Source organism: Ammodytes marinus, assembly GCF_949987685.1.
Source record: "Ammodytes marinus genome assembly, chromosome: 12".
In the NCBI taxonomy this organism is placed as follows: domain Eukaryota; kingdom Metazoa; phylum Chordata; class Actinopteri; order Uranoscopiformes; family Ammodytidae; genus Ammodytes; species Ammodytes marinus.
The window spans coordinates 25,410,568-25,430,260 of record NC_137216.1 but is presented as its reverse complement, the minus strand read 5'-3'; the positions used below and the strand labels follow the sequence as shown (position 1 = coordinate 25,430,260).

Genomic DNA, 19,693 nt, shown 5'->3' with positions numbered 1-19,693 from the left:
GCATCAATATGGTAACAGCAATGTATGCTAATACTGCAATAATAATTAAGTGATTGTTATCAGTATATATAAATTCTAGGGCTCTGTTGATATCAATTTAAACTGGCTGTGTGGCAGACAGGTCACGTGACATTTGCCCCGAAGCCGTACTGTCGGTACTGTCATTACAAACAGACGTTGACCCAATCAGACAAAGGGAATAGTCCATTTGACCAATCATGATAGAGAGGAGGCGGGACTTAGCGGTACCAATGAGGTGGTTGACGCTCTGCCGTACATGGTTATCAGATAAAACAGGACAGCATAAAGTTTACAGCTCATTTAAACTCTCAGGATGAATGGGACAGCGTATTCCAACTTTGACAACCAAGAACATGTCCTAAAATTAGGAGAGACGTTCGAGAAACGACCTAAAAGTGCCTACCACACAGTGCGATGTAAGTGGGATTTTTGAATCACCAGGATATGTCTGGCTTTCTTTTACAGTAGCTAACAGTAGCATGCTAGTTAGCTTGTTAGCTAAAAAAAAAAATCTGATAGCAGCTGTTTGACATGTCGCCAGGTTTTGCAGCCTCGCCTTTACATTTTTACCCTCCTGGTGTTGGTGTGTTCTAGCCCATGGTTCTAGCACGTAGGTAGTTCTCCATGTGCTTCGTCGTCGTTATCATTTTTGTTCACTCAACTATTACAAAGCATTGATGCCCCAGCTGTCAAAATGTTAGCTTCCTTTAGCATTGCGTCAATCTGTACACTAGCACCACCTGGTGGTACCGGTAGAGAATTTCAGCACTGAGGTGTCAACAATATTTATAAAAACAATTGTGCTATTGAGCATAGGATATATATTTAACCCTTTTATCATTGTGGTCACTACAGTGGAGATTCTTCCTTGTAGGTGCCTGGCTTTTTATTTTCTATATTATACTTTTATAATAGTACATTTTAGGTTATTATGTTTTGTGTATGTTGCATTATTGGTTGGAGACAAAGATTTAGGAATTCCAATGGCAACGTTTGCACCTGTATTCGTGTGGCCGAAAAAGAGACTTAAAAACTTACACTTGATAAAACAAAGAAAGTAAAAATGTGTCATGCAAAATGAGGAAACATTTCTCACTGAGTGTGTTGTTATTCATACTCGAAGGAGTTAAATGTGTCAAATAATACTAATATTTCCTCCTTTTTCCCCTTTTTTAAATTATTATTTTTTCAACCACAGATGACTTCAAACCAGCCTCCATCGATACGACATGTGAAGGGGACCTTGAAGTGGGCAAAGGAGAGCAAGTCACTATTACTTTACCCAATTTAGAGGTCAGTGGTTGATGCTCCAAAGCTTACAGACAGTGTCCCAGCAGATCCTTAAAAAAAGTCTAAAAGGCATTGAATTCACTTATCTTGATACAATTCAAGGCTGAAATATTTCTTAAATGAACTCGGCTGCCGGTGTTTGCCTCTGTTTCTTTTTTTAGGGTTCAAGTGCTCCAGTAACGGTCTTCAAGGGATCGAAGAGGCCGTACATGAAAGAATGCATCCTCATTGTGAACCATGACACAGGAGAGTACAGACTGGAGAAACTCAACAGCAACATAGCTGTGAAGAAGACCAGGTGGGTTGAACAAATAAAAAATGAGTTAAAATACAAGAAGTAAAAGGAAAAAAAGGAGATTTTTTTTTTGCTGAGGTGGAAAGATCAACATATTGGAAAAGATGCAGCAATACAATGCCCTGATAAATGGGCTACTGGAGCTGGATTAGTTAATGTAACCTTTTGCGTACCCTCAAATACTGATGGGAGATGAGAGAAACTGGGTTCACATTTTTAATTCACCAAAATAATAACTTGTGCAACATGTAAATAGAAATGTTCCTCATATCTTTTGTGTTGTACATGGGCATTCCCAGGGCCGAGGGCAGCAGTAAGGTCCAATCTCGTATGGAGCAACAGAGCAGAGGCCTGAGCCAACAGATGAAGACTCCCACCAGCACCACAAGCAGCAGCAGCATCGGCGGCGGCAGTAGTAACAAGACGCCGAGCAGCTCTAAGAGCCCTCCTCCCAAAGAGAAGGCTTCCCCGACCCCGGCATCCCCCATGGACGACATAGAGAGAGGTATGATTGCACGCGCAATGTTTAAATTTTTACAACCGGATCTTTTTAATATGCAATTTTAACTGTTTATAATAGTGCTCACTTTTTATTGACTTATTTCGGGGGGCGGGACCTGATAAGCCTTTGGCTTCTTCCGTCTCCCTTCGGACAATACAAAGTATAATGTATGAATATTTGCAAGAGAAAATTGTGTATTGTGTGGAATTGTCCGAAAGAATAATAATAAATAAATAAAAATTTCACTAACTTGGGTTTGTATATTCTATCTATCTATCTATCTATCTATCTATCTATCTATCTATCTATCTATCTATCTATCTATCTATCTATCTATCTATCTATCTATCTATCTATCTATCTATCTATCTATCTATCTATCTATCTATCTATCTATCTAAGTTTTATTTGTGTGCACTCTTTTCCATAAATGTGGATACATCTCACACATGTATTTAGTGTCCTCATCTCTGCCTGTGTGTTTGCCTGCTGTGCACAGAGCTGATGGCGGAGGCGCGTGTCATGGACCAGCTGAGCAGCGGCGACAGCTCCTCAGACTCCAACAGCTCCTCGTCCTCCAGCAGTGACAGCTCCAGCAGCAGTGACTCAGAGGACGAGCGGGCGTCTGCCCAGGCCCCGCCCCCGGCACCGGCTCCAACCAATCACAGCATGCCAATCCTCACCACCAACATCAACACCAACATCAACACCACCAACAACAGCCGCCACCAGGAGAGCGGAGGAGGACTCATTAACACACTGAGTCAGTAGCCCTCTAAGTTACATATCTTGTCTTCTGTTTCACAAGCCAGTATTTTCATAGCTTAATATTGAAGTGAATACCAACTACAGTATATGCTCTTAGGTCACGATTATGTTGCTTGAGTGAGGCATTAGTTCAGAAGGACATAATGTTGGTAGAAGAGGACCAGCAACCAAGCATTAAATGCATAAATCACATGACTTCAGGCATGACATTGTATGGTACAGTCAAACGCCCTAAAGATGTTTTAAGTAGTTACGAGGAATTTTACTACTAATTGTGTAGTTTTACTCACTATTTTCAGGCCTGAAATTTTCCTTTGTACAGCACTAGTTTGGTCAGCTCTGGTCTGAATCAAAAATATTGAAAGAGTTCAGAGGACTCAAATATTTAGCTCTTTGAGATTGCTCCAAAAGTGCTTTACAAATAAAATAAATTATTATTAATAAATATATTTTTTAATAATACATCAATACAACCAGTCTTTGAAGCTCACTACATATGTTTCCATGTTCTTGTGTTGCAGAGAGTGACCTCCAGCTGAGTGAATCGGGCAGTGAAAGTGACTGAACACCGAGAGCACAGACAGTGTGTCAGCGTCTTGCATCCTTTAATGTTGGACTGTCTTCTCTACATATCCACAATTCAGCTAGCAAATACAATTTGTTGCTTCTCTGCCGCGCATTTTTTTTTTCTTCTTCATTATGCTTCTTTTTGATGCGTGAAGACTGTATGTTAAAGAGATGCCTTTAGTTCAGAGTGACGTGATGTGGTCAGTGTGTGAGTGGCCTGTACATTGTGACAAACTATCTGTAGTGTTTATATGGATGGATGGATGGATGGATGCGAGTGTGTAAACTGACCAAGCATATCGGAGCCACAGTGGCATTCATGTAAAGTGTAGGTGGATGTTTCTGCCCTCACACTAATTGTCTTAAACCACCACTGGAGTTTATGCATTCAGTCTTAGAAATATGAGTGAAAACGTTTTGTTGTATCTTTGGTCAGATGTCCCTTAATAGCTTCAGTTTAGCTTCTGCATTAGTTTCTAATTGGAGACATTTTAGTTTATCATAGCAGAAAAATATTCTTTTTTAGGATGAGCCTCATTGATATGACCATTAACTCCACTGCTTTTTCCTCTTTTAGCTGTAGAGCCTTTTGCTTTGGATATCTGAATCTAGTTTTTCTTTAATTATTTGGCAGCTGTAGAACAAGCAGAAAACATAACATTGATGTAAACTCTCCTTTTAGAAATGTGTCAAAGCAAAAGCCAGACGTCACAGATGAACATCATCATTCATTTGTCGTCTTTTGCAACCTGAAGAAAATCTTTTATTTCTGAATTAGTTTTTACCAGCCCATGAGAAAATGTCTTGCTCTTGAGCTGCTACATATGTCCAAGAGCTAGTTATAAACTGTGTGTCTGCTGATCACAATGGGCCGATAATGTACCTGAAACAGGGCTGATGAGAGCGACGTTTGTTGGCCAAAAAAACAAAACAAAAAAAACAGTGAGCTAAAAGAGGCTATTCTAAAATCACAAGATGTCATATTTCAGTATATAAGTGCGTCTGATATCTGGCAAAGTGGTGCACTTGTACTGAGTTGGCTCAGTCATGGTCACACTTTGTAGCTTTAAAACCTGCAATACTTGAATCAAATGAATTATTTATATTTCAAAAAATAATATACTCGACCAACGGTGAATCGCTTAATATATTTTATTTTCTATATATATTTCTAATAGCCAAGCCATTAGAAATGCAAGTTAGTAGGAACTGTATTGCATAACAAGCCAGATACGCTTTGATACTTTACCTCAGTGTGAGTCTTACATAACTTTCATGTGCCTTTTGGTTATTTGCCTCGGGCCGGTCAAACCATCGGCCCCCATATCACTGCTGAGCTGTCTGAGCGTACAAGAAGCTGCTGTTTCTTTTCCAGCCTTTCTTTAGTATCCCGGCTGACTGATACATACACAGAGAGAGACTGAGATGAAGCTGTCTGAAAAGTCAATGATATGTTCTTTAGCCTTAAGAAGACAGTGTTCTCAGAGCATCATTTGTAAACTATTGAAGAGTCATTTCTTTGTAGAAAAAATAAAGATTTTAATAGTATTTGTGTGTGCTTTTTTAAAATCATTTATATGTATTATTTTTTAAATGCCATTATAGTAGAATTAACAATCCTCTTGAACCAAGTGAAGATTGCCCTGTGCTTCTGCCATATAGCGCTACAGTCAGACATTTTTTAAATTCCACACATATTGCCTTTAACAGAAAATCCAGTCCTGTCTGGTGTCTGGTCAAATTACAGCAGGACATTCTGGACATCAACTTCATTCCTTTGAATCAGATTAGTTTCCTTTGAGTTGACTTGACAGTATTATATCCACACGGAAAAAACAAGAGTGGAATGTTGGAATTGGTACAAATCTGAAAGCATTATGAAGATTGTGTGACAATGTTCCCGTTGAAGAGAAGCAACAACCTGTATTTTCTTGTTCTTACTGCACAGAGCTGTGTACAACGTTTACTGTTGTAATCCAGTCTATACATCAGTTGCATTACTTCTGTAATATAGCTGATTTTAATATACTTTACCATTTCCCATGTACTAAATGCAGAGTTAGAGCAAACATATTAAATGTAGTCCTACTAATCAAACCATACTGCATTGTGGAGATCAGTGCAGACTAACCTAAAGCCTTATCTTGGAGCACCAGGAAAGAGGAAGCGCTGCTTGCTTCCTGAACATGAACAGCTGAGTGGTTTTGGTCTGTTTTGGAGTTTGTCTTTGTGCAAGACAACTTTTGTAAAACTACAAATGTTTAAGTGATTGGACTGAATTGTGAAGGCAAATTGTTCACATTATATGTCCCCTATATTTAGAAAAGGTGGTGATCGGTGCATGAGTTTTTCCAGCTTGGAAACAAGGATGGAAATGAAGTAGGCTATCAAAGCAGGTAGGCCTACACAATATTTTTGAACTGCATAATAAATATAATCTAGTATGTTGATGATACATAATTCAAAGTGTAATATTAGTGATAGGCTTTGTAGTGGAAAAAACAGAGGAAATCATCCTTAAACTGTGTGTGACCTATGTGTTCCAACAACATTCATTGACCCATATTTCAAATATCACATAACAAAACATGATAACGTAAAATCACAAGACAGGACATACACAGACAACCATGACCTATCACGGGAAATGTTTTTATTGACAAAAAGTATTGATTAGGCTAGTTTAGTTATATTTTGACGATTCACTGTGTTGCTATTCTTAGAAACTGCAAAAATAACAGTTCCCTGATTTTCAAACCAAAGTCCACAGTGTGTGTGTGTGTGTGTGTGTCAGAGGCTGGGAGGGAGGGAGGGAGGGAGGGAGGCGGTATATCTGCCGCATCATAACCATTCATTACAGTCACTGACAGGCACCGGGGCTGGCGCACTTGTTTGGAGTCCAGACGCTGAACTGAGCGGACTGATCACACACACACACACACACACACACACGCGCGCACACACACACACACACACACACTCACTCCACCGGTTAACATGTTCAGTAAATCTCTGAGGAACATCGGACTGCGAGTGAACCATCAGCGATATGGAGGGATTCAGAAGGTGACAGCGGGACTCAATGCGGTGGATTATGGAGGGGTCTATACCAACCACCGCGATGCATCCACCACCACCGCTAACTATATGGGTGACAACGTCAAACTCAAAACCATGGACGAGATGGGCGGACCAAGTTTCCTGACCAGTTTACGCTGGCTCTTTATAAAGGGATATTTCAAAGAGACGCAACAATTGCAAGTGAGTGAGTGAGCATATGGAAGGCATAGGAGGCTTAAGCGAGTGTGTGTTTTTCTCAGGACTGAAATCAGTGAGCGGTCAGGATCAGTGTTATTTACTCTGTTTGTTTTTCACTTGACCTACAGTGCACCGGTGAACCCTTAGCCTATCTATGATTGGGACCAAACAGGGCGGTTATTTTTACCTAGGCTATGTATGTCTGCATTGTTGTTATGACATGGCATGCATATACAGTAGCTACAATACACATGCAAGAGAAATATTCCTGCAGTTTGTGCAATTATTATATTATTATAGGCTAATTCATTATATAAATGATTTATGCAAGCAGGCACGTGCAAACTCCCAGGCAAGGCATGGGCAAAGCAAGGCAAGTTTATTTATAACACAACACAATTCAGACACAAGGCCATTCAAAGTGCTTAACAGGGGGTACAGAAATAATTCAAAAAAATAAAGACTTAAGAGAATACTCAAATTGCATTTAAGAGATAATTAAAACAAAAAGGCAAAAAAAGGCAGACAATTTGTAAAAGTTAAAATAAGTACGATAGATGACCTCTATTACAGTTATAAAAGAAGTGAGACAGTTTTCCCTAGGATTCTGCTGAACTTACCCTTAAGGCTTATCATGTGGATTTGATATTCGATAGGCTACATATCAGTTTCACAGCTTAGAAACTGGATTGTTGATCATTTCCTCATTGCACATGGCACATCCTTGTGTCTATTCACCTCTTTGGCACATTCAATGTCTTATTATAACCTCATAATAAACAACTCTGTTAACGTTGCTCTATTTTTGCTCTATTAAGATCGAGCACAAGAAGATCTATGGTCCCATGTGGAAGTCAAAGTACGGCCCGTTGGTGCTGGTGAACGTGGCCAGCGCAGAGCTGATAGAGCAGGTGCTGAGACAGGAGGGCAGGCTACCGGTCCGGACAGACATGCCCCACTGGAGGAGCTACCGAGAGCTCAGGAACCAAGCCCACGGACCCCTGACAGAGTGAGTTATACCCCCCCCCCCCACCCCCTCACCACACACACAAGATACCATAGCTTTACCCTATCTACTCTATGTGCAATGTGTTCACAGTGGAAGGGTGACAAAGTATTATAGTCTAGCAAAAACATTTTTGTTGCTTTTTTTTATTAGACAGTTAGGAGTAACAGGGCAGAGAGGGGGATGACATGCAGATAACGACCACGGGCCGGATTCGAACCAGTGGTCTGCTGCTTCTGAGGACTGAGCCTTTAGGGGGGGGGGGGGGGGGGGGCTCTAACCACTAGACCTCAAGCACCCCCAAGGTAGAATAGTCTAACAAGTATGCATGCATCGTAACACTTGATTTTGGTGTGCCTTGTATATGGATCTTGTTCTTGCACAAAAGCCTGTGTACTTAAAAAAAAAAAGAATGATGGTGATGTAACAGCCCTGGAACACCTCAGAGAAACTAAAAATAGCTTCCACATTTGGCTGTCTCTCTAAGTCGTATTCATAGAGGCATATTAGGTGCACTGTGTAACTTTTCTAAGATATATTCTCATAACTGTATAGACAAACTTTCCTCACAGGAAAATGTGATCCCTGGAACACTGTTTGAAGAAAGCTTCCTGAAAAAGTTACTGTTTCACTGTTGTTGTTGTTGTTCACAGCAGCAGGGCCCACAGTTTGGTTTATAAACATATACTAGTCTTACATTTGGTTCCAGGTTCCTCCAAATCATATTGTTTTTATTTATTTTTTTATTTATGATACAATTATTCAATACTAAGAATTACATGTAGAGAACATATGTTTTGTAAACTAACTGCAGGCTCTGCAAATGTAAACAAATCCCCCTCCTCTGAAACTGCACAGTACACCTTTAGGGTTGCAGCAGTAGTAAACATATAGTGCAGACAGCATGTAGTATAGAAGTGGGACAGAGTACACCCCTCAGGCTAAAGGAGGAATCCACTCACATACCATATCTGCTCTTAAAGATGTGCTACTGACTTAAACATGTCAGGTCATAGCTTGGACGGATTCTCCATGCAGTGTCCACATTCCCATGCATCAGTAAAAGCTGTCTTGAGGACAGGCCTTAAATGTATGTTTCACCCCCCACGGTATGGTGCATAGTCCTGAATGCATTTGTGTTTAATTCAATTACCACAGCCTTGCCATATAAAGTGTCTATAGAGGTTGTTGTAGGCTGTGAAGGTTGTAATTGCACAGCACAAAACATCCCTTGAGGCAAATTTGGGACATGTGATACCGGGCTACATGTTCTAAACACATGTATAGTATAAGTTTAAAATACATTTGAAATGAATATGATGCAGCCTATGTGCATTTACGACCACAGTGTCCTAAATGATGAGGATGCATCTTAAAGCTGTTTTTTAATTGAAAGAGGTATTTGTCGCCGTAATGGTCCTGTCCATACTGCCTGTGAACAGATCTCATTCTTAACAGGATGCTTATGTAAGAAACACATTCTTCGTTCCGTGCAAAACAATATGTATCACAATGCAACAGCTGTAACGTTGGAAGGTAGCCATGCTATTTGTCAAACATGGACTACTGCAGGTTTGTAAAAGCTTTCAGGCCTTCAAAGCAATCGTCATCACCATAACACACTGGTTCTAGAGAATGTACTGTATTAAGTGGCTGTGTGCCGTGCATGTGTACTTGAAGGCGACATGGTTAGTAAACAATGCGTGGAGTGGGAGGGACAGTGATTTAGTCATCCACACTCACTCACTCACTCACGTCACACTCCATTAATTAATTTGCTTGGTCTGACTAATGACGGCTCCAGTTCCTCTCTGGTATTTGGTTTTTCTTGTCGTTCTTGTTGTGGCTACACTGTCTGTCGTCAATGAACTCAGTGACATCACAGAGAGAGAGAGAGAGAGAGAGAGAGAGAGAGAGAGAGAGACAGAGAGAGAGAGAGACAGAGTACTAGTGTCTGCTGAGATCCTCACTCATCCTGACAGCTTGCACAATGCAGGTGTTCCAATCCGTTTAACTCACAAATGAAAACATAGTTTAGAGTAAACAGAGACAGAGAGGGACTGAATGTTCTCTTCTCTATTTCTTACGTCTATTTTTCTCTTATGTACCAATTACCAAAACCAACAATGACTTCCCTAAGCTGTCTATGGCCCTTATTCCCCCAAACGTTTCATGTTAATACTTCAATCTATGTAGATAAATAATATGTAGTTTGATAGCTGGGCACTGTAGTTTTTACACAAACATCACTCAAAACAAGAGACATTCAATTGTTTTTGGACACAATGGAACTCTGGCCCAAAGACATGGTATGGATACACAACCAGTACCTTTTTGGTACCATCAGAAAAATAAGTAAAGCAGTCCCACACAAGATACACTTTCAAGCTCTCTAACTTTAAGCAGAAAAATTAGAGAATGTCCTTGTTTGACTTGTGGTATTGGTTTTAAACACCTTTATCTCAGTCTGATCATTTGAATTTTTTTCCTCTTATGAATCCTCCTTTTTGTAGAATGGGGGCCAAGTGGCAGCGCATCCGCAGCATCCTGAATCCTCGCATGTTGAAGCCCAAACACGTGTCTTCCTACGCCAACACCATCAACCAGGTGGTGACAGACTTCATACACAGAGTGGACTGGCTCAGGGAGAGCAGCGGAGACGGAGTGATGGTCAACGACCTCACCGGAGAACTCTACAAGTTCGCTTTTGAAGGTCAGCATTTAAGATACAAATAGTCGCCTGTTTAAAAAAAAAATGTTTTATAGATACTTAGTATTAAGTGAAGGCAAGGCAAGTCTATTTCTATAGCACAATTCAGACACAAGGACATTCAAAGTGCTTTACATGGGAATCAAATGCATCAAGATAAAAATACATCAAGTTAAGACTAGACATTAGAAAAGTGAGAGAAAAAATAAAAATTAATAGAAATCAAAAATTTTAAAAATCAAGTCCAAAAACACAGGAAATACAAGATAAAACAAACAAAACAGCAACCCTTTATTTTGTAAAATCATTTTCAAAAACAAAATATTGCACACCACTTTGCTTCCTCATGTAAAGAAGCATACTAACTATAATCTGTGTAATACAACCATGGTGGGTGATAGAGGGAAATGCTATCAGCCTCGTCCTTGACTCTTTGACTATACTGCAGAGTCACCGCGGCAGTTGTCTGTGTTACACTTTATCTAGCTGCTGAAGCCGGCCGAAAGTCTGTCACAAATTTGCCACAACCAGACTTCTGGGGAGGTTTTGTAATGATTGCAACAAAAACAGCAACAACATTTTTCTCTGAATGTGGGTGCAGCAGTAGAACTAGGCTGCTGTTTGTAAAGCAACCTGTCGTGTGTAGTGCGTGTGTCGTGATCCAGGGTGTTGACTTTGACACAGTTGTCAACTTTTGGCCTTGAACGCTGATAAGATACTGTGAGGTAAACTGTGCGCTACTATATATCCTATGATCGGTTTTAGATATATCACATGACCTTTTAACAGGGATCCTTTAGCATTTACATTTCAGGTGGAAGTTTACTTAACATTTGAATATTTCTTATCTATTTTTACAGCACCATCCTGATTGGACTAATATAAAAGGTGTGGTCACAGAAGATTTTTGCCCTACTTCTCTTTAGTTGACGAAATAGTTAGAATTTTTTTTGGAAACATGCTTTTTGTATTGTTTTGCAGTGGGGTATATTAGCCAAAATGTTGAGCCATTCCTTTGGACACACAATTGTCCACACACAATTGATCCCGGCTTGGCCTTTAAGAAATCCTAATGCATACAGCTTACAATACAATGAAGTGAGAACTCAATAACCTTATCAACCCTAACCCTCGAGTATGAATGGTAGCAAATCCCCCAATGGCTCCAAAGTCTGAGGGAAAGCCTGAAGCCAGAAGACTGATAAAACAGCCTGTGGTTCAACAATCACTTATGGGTGTATTTTTCAGGTTTCTACACACTCAATTATGTGTGCGTGTGTGTGTGTGTGTGTGTGTGTGTGTGTGTGTGTGTGTGTGTGTGTGTGTGTGTTCAGATCATAAGACCACTGCATGTTATATTACTGTATTTTCATTTTATTTGCTTCTTTTATTAAATCCAGTTTTCATGTTTTTTTTTTTTTTTTTTTTTTTTTTTTTTGCTTCTTTTAATCGCTTTTAAATGTTTTATAATGTGTTTTATGTATTCTAATCTTGCCCCTGTAAAGCACTTTGAATGGCCTTGTGTCTGAATTGTGCTATATAAATAAACTTGCCTTGCCTTGCCTTGCCTAAAAGCAACTTCTCCTTGGATGGATTACAAAAGCGAGGCATTCTCTGATCTATGAATATAATTTTATTATTTTTATTTTTTACATTTCAGGGATCTGTTCAGTGTTGTTTGAGAGTCGTATGGGCTGCATGAACCAGGTGATACCAGAGGAGACCCAGAAGTTCATCTTCTCGGTGGGGGAAATGTTCCGTCTCTCCCCGATCATCGTCCTCTTCCCCAAATCCGTCTGGCCCTACCTGCCCTACTGGAAGCAGTTTGTGGCAGCCTGGGATTGTCTCTTCAAAATTTGTGAGCAACTTTTATTTTCAACCTGTCAAACTGTGTGTGTGTGTGTGTGTGTGTGTGTGTGTGTGTGCGCGTGTGTGTGCGTGTGCGCGTGCACGTGTGTGTGTGTGTGTGATGTTTTGCAAGTCATACTACAGACATTTTGTATGTTTAAGTGTCAAATGTTTGTTTTGTTACTCTGTTAACCAGGTCTCACTTTACCACATTGTTGAATGATTCATACTAACAAGACATGGTGCATCTTAACCACAAGTACAACCTAACACAAATACAATTCATTCCAAATGCAATGAAAACAGGAAAGGTTGTTCTGTACCAGCAACACACCTTACACAAATAATGATTTAAAATAACCCACCCTTGTGCATGCAGCCTTTTTAACCAGTAAAAGGATCACATGTGACGTAAAAATTTAGGAATCACAAATTAGTCTCAGTAGAATTTAATAATTATGGTAGGTGATTGGCTTTTACTGTCGACTGACTCCACTCACTAGTGTCACTATTGGGGTCTGTTAATTCACATATTGTAGCTTTCACACTAGAAAGAAGTGCAGGCATATAGCTCAGACTGGGTAGCTCGGCTTGGAGAATGTTGGAGAAGATATCCTGCAGTGTCTCTGCTGTCTTATTTCAGTTACCGGCTTTATATAGACGAAGGCTCCTCTTGACCCTCAGTCAGTAGTAGCCTTATTTTTGGCAAAGGGATGGTAGATGGTAGGGATAACAGGCTCTGGGGCTGCCTACATACATACATACGTATTTGAACAAAACAAAGTGCCCTCCATTGTGTGCAGGAAAAGGTGATGAAGTGCCTTCTAACAAGCCTTTCCAGTGGAAAATAACAGGTGCCATATAGGCTGCTGTTCTGTTTCTGAATATAAATCCAACTCACAGTCTTATTATTTCCTTGTCATATAATAAGTTTTTTCTCCAGTAAATGTCACCAGATGAGCTCTGTGGAAACTTAGCCCTTGTCCCCCAAAAACATGCTGTTATCTTGGCCCTTGAGGCACATGAACAGCTGCTCAATTCACTTTGCCTCCAGCCATTGTAGCGTTATGCTGTTCTAGAATAGACAGACCGATCACAGACACTCCATCATTACTGATTGCTGTCACAAAACGTTTCTCAAGCCCAGGCTTATTGGCCATTTGTCAAGTTCAGATGATCAACATCGTTTCAAGGACCCCAGACTAGGCTGTGTTCCAAATTGCATACTCCTTCTTTTTTCTGTTCTACATACTACATCTGACCATAAAAAGAATCCAGTTAGCATGCAGTAGGCATACAATTAGGACATACAGTACCTTTACTTATATTGTTTCATCATAACATTGCGCCTTGATCTTGCCTCTTTCTTTTATATCCGTCGCATCCCCGGCTGTTTTCATACAGAGGCTCCGTCGATATGACGTCACTTTCAGTGCGCACAGGATTATGGGTCAGAATCGCCAAAATTGCACCCTGATTTCAACACTAAAAATCTCGGCCAGATGTAGCACTACATCCGGGTATTTTTAAGCATATTAAATCTGACCACAAGAATTGGGACATCCTAAATCTTTTTTCTACCATACTAAATTGCAAGTATAGGGACTGGAACGCAGGAGTCAATGTTCAAAGTCCACCTCACAATTCCTGCTAGTTATTCCACATCAGGGTCTCACAATTGGTTTCTTTTGCCCTCTTGTGGGCAAAAAGTATGGAGCCTGTCTCCTCCTTGTGTTGGTTATGAGTAAATGCATATGGGTGAATGTTTTCTCTTGTGTCTGGTAGCTGACGAGTTGGTGCAGAAGAAGATGGAGGAGATCCAGGCCAGGGTGCACCAGGAGCAGGAGGTGGAGGGAGCTTACCTCACACACCTGCTGCTCAGTGACCAGATCACAGTCACTGAGATCCTGGGCAGCATCACAGAACTACTGCTGGCAGGAGTGGACACTGTGAGTAGAGCTGGTGTGTGTGTGCTCCGTGGATGGGAGGGATTTTTTTTCTGTAAAGAAGTTAACTTTTCCTACATTTAGTCATTTTATTTACCTGAGAGGAGAAACTGCTGCTGAAAAGGGACATGTGTTTAACATAGATATCATCATGAAACGTTGTCAGTTGATTACTGACATTAAACAATTATTTTTATCAAAAATGTTTGAATAAATAAGCAAATGAATTAATACCTTACTATGATTTTAGTGGAGATGGTTGTATAGGAGAAATATACAGACGCAAACGGACAAGGTTTTTTCACATGATCGCCTAAACGTACATTTTGGACCTTTTATTTATACTTCCGCAATATTCTTTTGGTCAAAAAATGTATGCACAAATCCTCATTGTAACTGTTTTGATATGTAACTTGCTATATTTCACCTTCTAGTGTGATAGCAGTGTGTGATCCTCTCTTTGTCAGACCTCCAACACTATCTCGTGGTGTATGTATCACTTGGCGAAGGAGCCAGAGATGCAGGAACAGTTATACCAGGAAGTGATCAGTGTCTGCCCCGGAGACAAGGTGCCCATCAGTGATGACATCGCTCAAATGCCTTTACTCAAGGCCATCATCAGAGAGACACTACGGTTAGTTTGATCATATCTATCCTCCCCAAAGCTCACTCATTAACATGTTATATGGTGTTTGTTGAATTCAGAACGTTGTGTTTGTTTTTACCGTACAACTATTCATAAATTTGTATGCTTGATTCGGTATTATTATTATTATTAAAATCTTTATTTAAAAGGGACAATGTACAGTTAGAACATAAATGTTGCCATTTGATGCACTATACCAGATTATAGCTTTAAGCTAATTTGCATCTGTAGTCCCTTGGCAGGTCACATAAATACAACACAGTAACAAGACAGATTATTAGTATACAGGGATAAAACCAGGGGCGTCAGCTCACCCAATACCATACAGGGGCACAATAGGGCACCAAAAAAAAATGCGAGCGCGCGAAGCGCGCGAGCTAAAAAAATTTTGGGCAATTATTTATTTAAAAAAAGCATGGGCACAGATAATTAATGCAAGCACGCGAGCAAATATTTTATAGCACTTATTTATTATCATAAAGCGTATCTTCATTAAATATCTGTCAGCAAACATGAACTTGAAAACTGAAAACTTGAAATGTGCAACTGTAAAAGGAAAAACAAAAAAACACCTCTACATACATAGGCCTACATGTCTGTGTTTATCATTTCTATTTCAGACCATCCTATGATGGTGTGATGGTGATGATCCTATGAGGTGTGTATATCATGGCCAGAAAGATAGGGGAGCTGTTCATTTTTTTAACAGTAAACGGTAGCGCCTCTGCTTCATTTTTGCGAAGCTGTCGATCAGTTGTGACTGGCTTAATTTGGAGAGTTCTCCTCGCTCAACCGACATGATGGCAAGATGATGAAGCCTATCTTGCCCCATTGTGCTCCTCAACCAAGTGTGAAGGCGTCTCAGTACGCTGAATGTCCTTTCACAACTGCAGCTGTTAGACATTCTATGCTTCCAGAGGATAAAAATGTAACGCTTACGGCCCCCACACACATCCTACCTCTACTGCGCGTCTACCTCGCGTCTGCGTCTGACTTTTTGTCACAGAAATCAACGTAGAGCGAGCACACATCCAACCTCAGACGCACTGCTGAGGCGCGTCGGAGGCACGTCTGCAGCGACGCTCCCCTTCACCTCAGGAGGCTCGCCTATTTTTTTTCTGAGAGCAGCGCGTCTCTCTCGCGTCTCTGTGCTTTAACTGATAGAGAAATACTCTGCTGACAGTCATACCAGTAGCATTCACTCTAGTTACACGTTTACCCGGTGTGTTTATTTCAAAATAAAACATCCCTCAGTCGTATACGCGAATAATCCCTTTATTTCACGATTTAATTGTGCAATCAAAATCCGAGGGATTTAAAACCTAATTTTCAATTAGTTCTGGCATTTCATTTTTGGATAAATGACACATATAGATATCCAATATAGTGAAGAAATAAAAAAGATCATGATGAGCGCAACAGTTTTCCGTTGCTCTATCTGTGTCTACGGCCTTCTTCTTCCCCGACCACACCCCCCTCTCTCTCTCTCCCGTATAAATCAGTAAAGTGATTTTTGAAATAGCCTACTCTGCTGAGAGTCATATTGACTTCATACTGGCAGCTTTCGCTGTAGTTTCACCATTTCCTGGTGTGTCCCCTTCAAAATAAAACTTCCAACAAGCGAAAATATGGCAAAAAAAATTAAAAAAATGGCAATGGGGCGAACGGATTACTGTCCAGACTCAATATAAATCATATGCATCATAGATGACATGAAATAACTTCATTTTTAATGGGAATTATCTATGAAAACTCTATGTAGAAAGATAGGGCTTTTAGAAGCAGCGCTGCTGCAGCAGCAGCAGCTGCTGAGACGATGTGTGTCCGAGAAAAGTCCGAGAGAGGCAGCAGTAAGGTAACGCGACACGCTCCAGAGGTAGACGCAGGATGTGTGTGGAGGCCGTTACTGTTTACTTCACTTCACGCCGGCCGGAGTGAATGGTCGCTGACGCTGTGCTGGACAGGTTCAAAAAGTCGATATCAAGGAGAATGATTCTCTCCTCAGTGTGTGCATTCGTCACGTAGGCCTACATTTCATTGCAGCGGCCGGCCAATGAGGGGGGCACCATGCATATAGGCCTATTTTAAGAAAAAAAAATGCAAGCATGCATTCTGTAGATTGCCAGATGAGTCAGACTTAAATAAAAAAAAATTAAAGGTATAAATAAATTAATTAATTAAAAAATCAGTGCCCCAGGCATACCCAGGCACCGCAGATCCACAACGGGGCACGTGCCCCGGTGAAAAGGGTCTGCCGACGCCGATGGATAAAACACCACAACAACATGGCTACACACGTCTGCGTGCAACTCCCCCCACCTTCCTCATCCCACCCACGCCCACACACACAAAAACAAGTCTAAGGACCAAATTAGTGGTTGCAGAGCTGAGCAGCTTTTAACAGATTTTTTAGGTTAGATTTGAAGACTCTGAGAGAGCTACTGCCCCTTACGGCGTCAGGTAAGGTATGTACTCATTGTCCTTGACTTTCACTTAAAACAGAGTAATGCACTAGTGTTGACTCCTTTCTGCCCTCTGTGTTCACCAGGCTGTATCCAGTGGTACCAGGAAACGCCCGGCTCACAGTAGAGAATGAGATTGTGGTGGGAGATTATATCTTCCCCAAAAGGGTGAGACACTTCTGAAATGTTAATTGAATTAATGTGGAAAATGTGCTGTTTTCTCTGATGATCATGAATAACTTGAACAGCAAACGAGATCATCAGTGCAAAGAATGCTCTTTTTATAAAGATTTTCCTAATGCCTTTGTCATGGGTACGCTCACGCACAAACTACAGCTGTAGTAGAAACACTACCGCTTTTGTCCAAAGGGGGTGCAAGAATGAACACAAACTGAAAGTTCCTCGTAGCACCTTTACATTGTTAAATTAACTCAGGCTGCTAATCTCAAATCTTAACAGCTATGCCTCAGATGTATTGACTGGTATGTATCATTAAAGGAGACCTCTCATCTCTTATCTCTCTCACAGACGCTGTTCCACCTGTGTCACTACGCTGTGTCGTACGATGAGAGCGTCTTCCCTGACCCGCACACCTTCCTGCCCCAGCGCTGGCTCAGAGGAGGGGAGGACTGGGCCAAGCATCACCCCTTTGGCTCCGTCCCGTTTGGCTTTGGGATCCGGGCCTGTCTGGGCAGACGGGTGGCTGAGCTGGAGATGTATCTGCTCCTGTCCAGGGTAAGAATATACCTCATCCCATGGATCTGCTTTCTCTCATAGCCTTTAAATTATATCAAAGATATTCAATGTACAGGTCTTAAAAATGCATTCTCTGCATGTTTAAATAACAAAATGTATCATAAATTAGACAATTAGCTACTTATGAACAAATCCGTATTTATTAACCTTCTGAAGTGTTAGTGCTTAGAATGAATATGGAAAGTTTAGTGGACTTATGTGCTTTAGAAATTTATATTTTTGCTTCAGAGATTTGATAATAACTCATTTTGAAATACTGGCTGTCAAAGATGGGTGTGTGGGAAAATATACAGACGCAAACAGAACAGATTTAGTCAAATAATCACCTAAATTTGTATTTTGAAATCTTTATTTATACTTACCTATATGGAAGCAAACTGGCCAAAAATCGCAAAATTGACCAGTGCTTGAAAAAACTATGTATTTGCGTGCTGTGACTCGCCTTAAACAAGTCCCTCTCCCACTCCCTGGAAATCAGTTATATTTTAGCTCCATTCAGTTGACCTGCACAAACTGTCCAACCAGAGCACAGAAGCTGGTCGCTCAAGACCTCAGAGCAGGTGTAGCCTATGACCTGAGACTCAGTCATCAGCCAAAAACAACAGTTATAATTCAGGTAGCTGGCAAACAGTGGGAAATCATTAGCTAGAATGTGGACTGAGTCTGCACTCTAGGGACTTATAAAAATACATTGTATGCCCCCCTCCCCCACCTGCCTGCCTTTCAAGCAACACTACAGCACTTTTCGGATGTTTTTTTAATAGACCTTTAACATGGACTTATTTTTAGCACTTAATAATGAAAAGCATTATTTTCTTTTACATTGTTTGTGTTCATTTACTTGAGTCATGTCTATGTGTTTAGTTTTATGCCACTCTACTTGCCTTTTAATTGCCCTCCGGGGACAGATACATTGACTTGAATTGAGTTGAATATATTCTGCCCAAAAACAAAATCTCCAATTAGTGGTATTACTACTTGAACAAATGTTTCTCTTTTTGTGTGTGTTTTGTTTTTAAAGTTAATCCAGCGCTACGAGGTGAGGCCGGACCCTGCTGGGACCACAGTCAAGCCCATCACCCGGACACTGCTCTGCCCTGCCAAACCCATCAACCTGCAGTTCCATGACAGGAGAGTGGAGCAGCGTGTTTAGTATTCAGACTGTGTTGCCTGCCTTGTTGTTTCCACTTGTATTCACATCACCAAGGACTGGCTGGAATGCCCCTAAACTGTGCCATAAAATACCATGCTGACTGAATGGTGTTTGTGTGTAGGATTCACAGGCTTTACTCTAATGTTATTCTATAGTTCTCTTATTGTCAACAAATCTCACAAAAGGACCAAAACTAACAGTGTCAATACATTTAGACTCCCTGACTCTGTTTGTGGAAGATCAGCCACAAACTCATTGCTCACAGTGTGAGCTAGTGGTAATGAAGAAACATTGTTAAAATGTAAATATCAAAATGTTTTCCTTTAATTTAAGTGCTTTTGCTTTCATTTCAAGTCATTTTAAACTAATGTCTTAATACTGTATACATTAAACTGTTCAGAACCCTAGTGTTGGGGGAAACTGAACTTGTAAAATGAGTTAAATTGTTATCAGGTTTTTTATTCT

The 19,693-nt window shown here is 40.5% G+C and overlaps 1 protein-coding gene across 1 annotated transcript; it reads left to right on the top strand.

Annotated features, from left to right (window-relative positions):
• Positions 1-284: 284 nt before the first annotated feature.
• cyp27a3 (cytochrome P450 family 27 subfamily A member 3) lies at positions 285-19,228 on the top strand (the record flags this gene model as incomplete). The annotated part of the gene is made up of 14 exons (XM_080038506.1): positions 285-437; positions 1,220-1,314; positions 1,473-1,609; positions 1,906-2,111; positions 2,608-2,709; positions 6,604-6,704; positions 7,520-7,710; positions 10,221-10,420; positions 12,078-12,275; positions 14,051-14,214; positions 14,679-14,845; positions 17,406-17,487; positions 17,848-18,054; positions 19,097-19,228. The coding sequence occupies exons 1-14, from the start codon at positions 335-337 to the stop codon at positions 19,226-19,228; spliced, it is 2,085 nt and encodes a 694-aa protein (XP_079894632.1). The 5' UTR covers positions 285-334.
• Between the last annotated feature and the right edge of the window lie 465 nt (positions 19,229-19,693).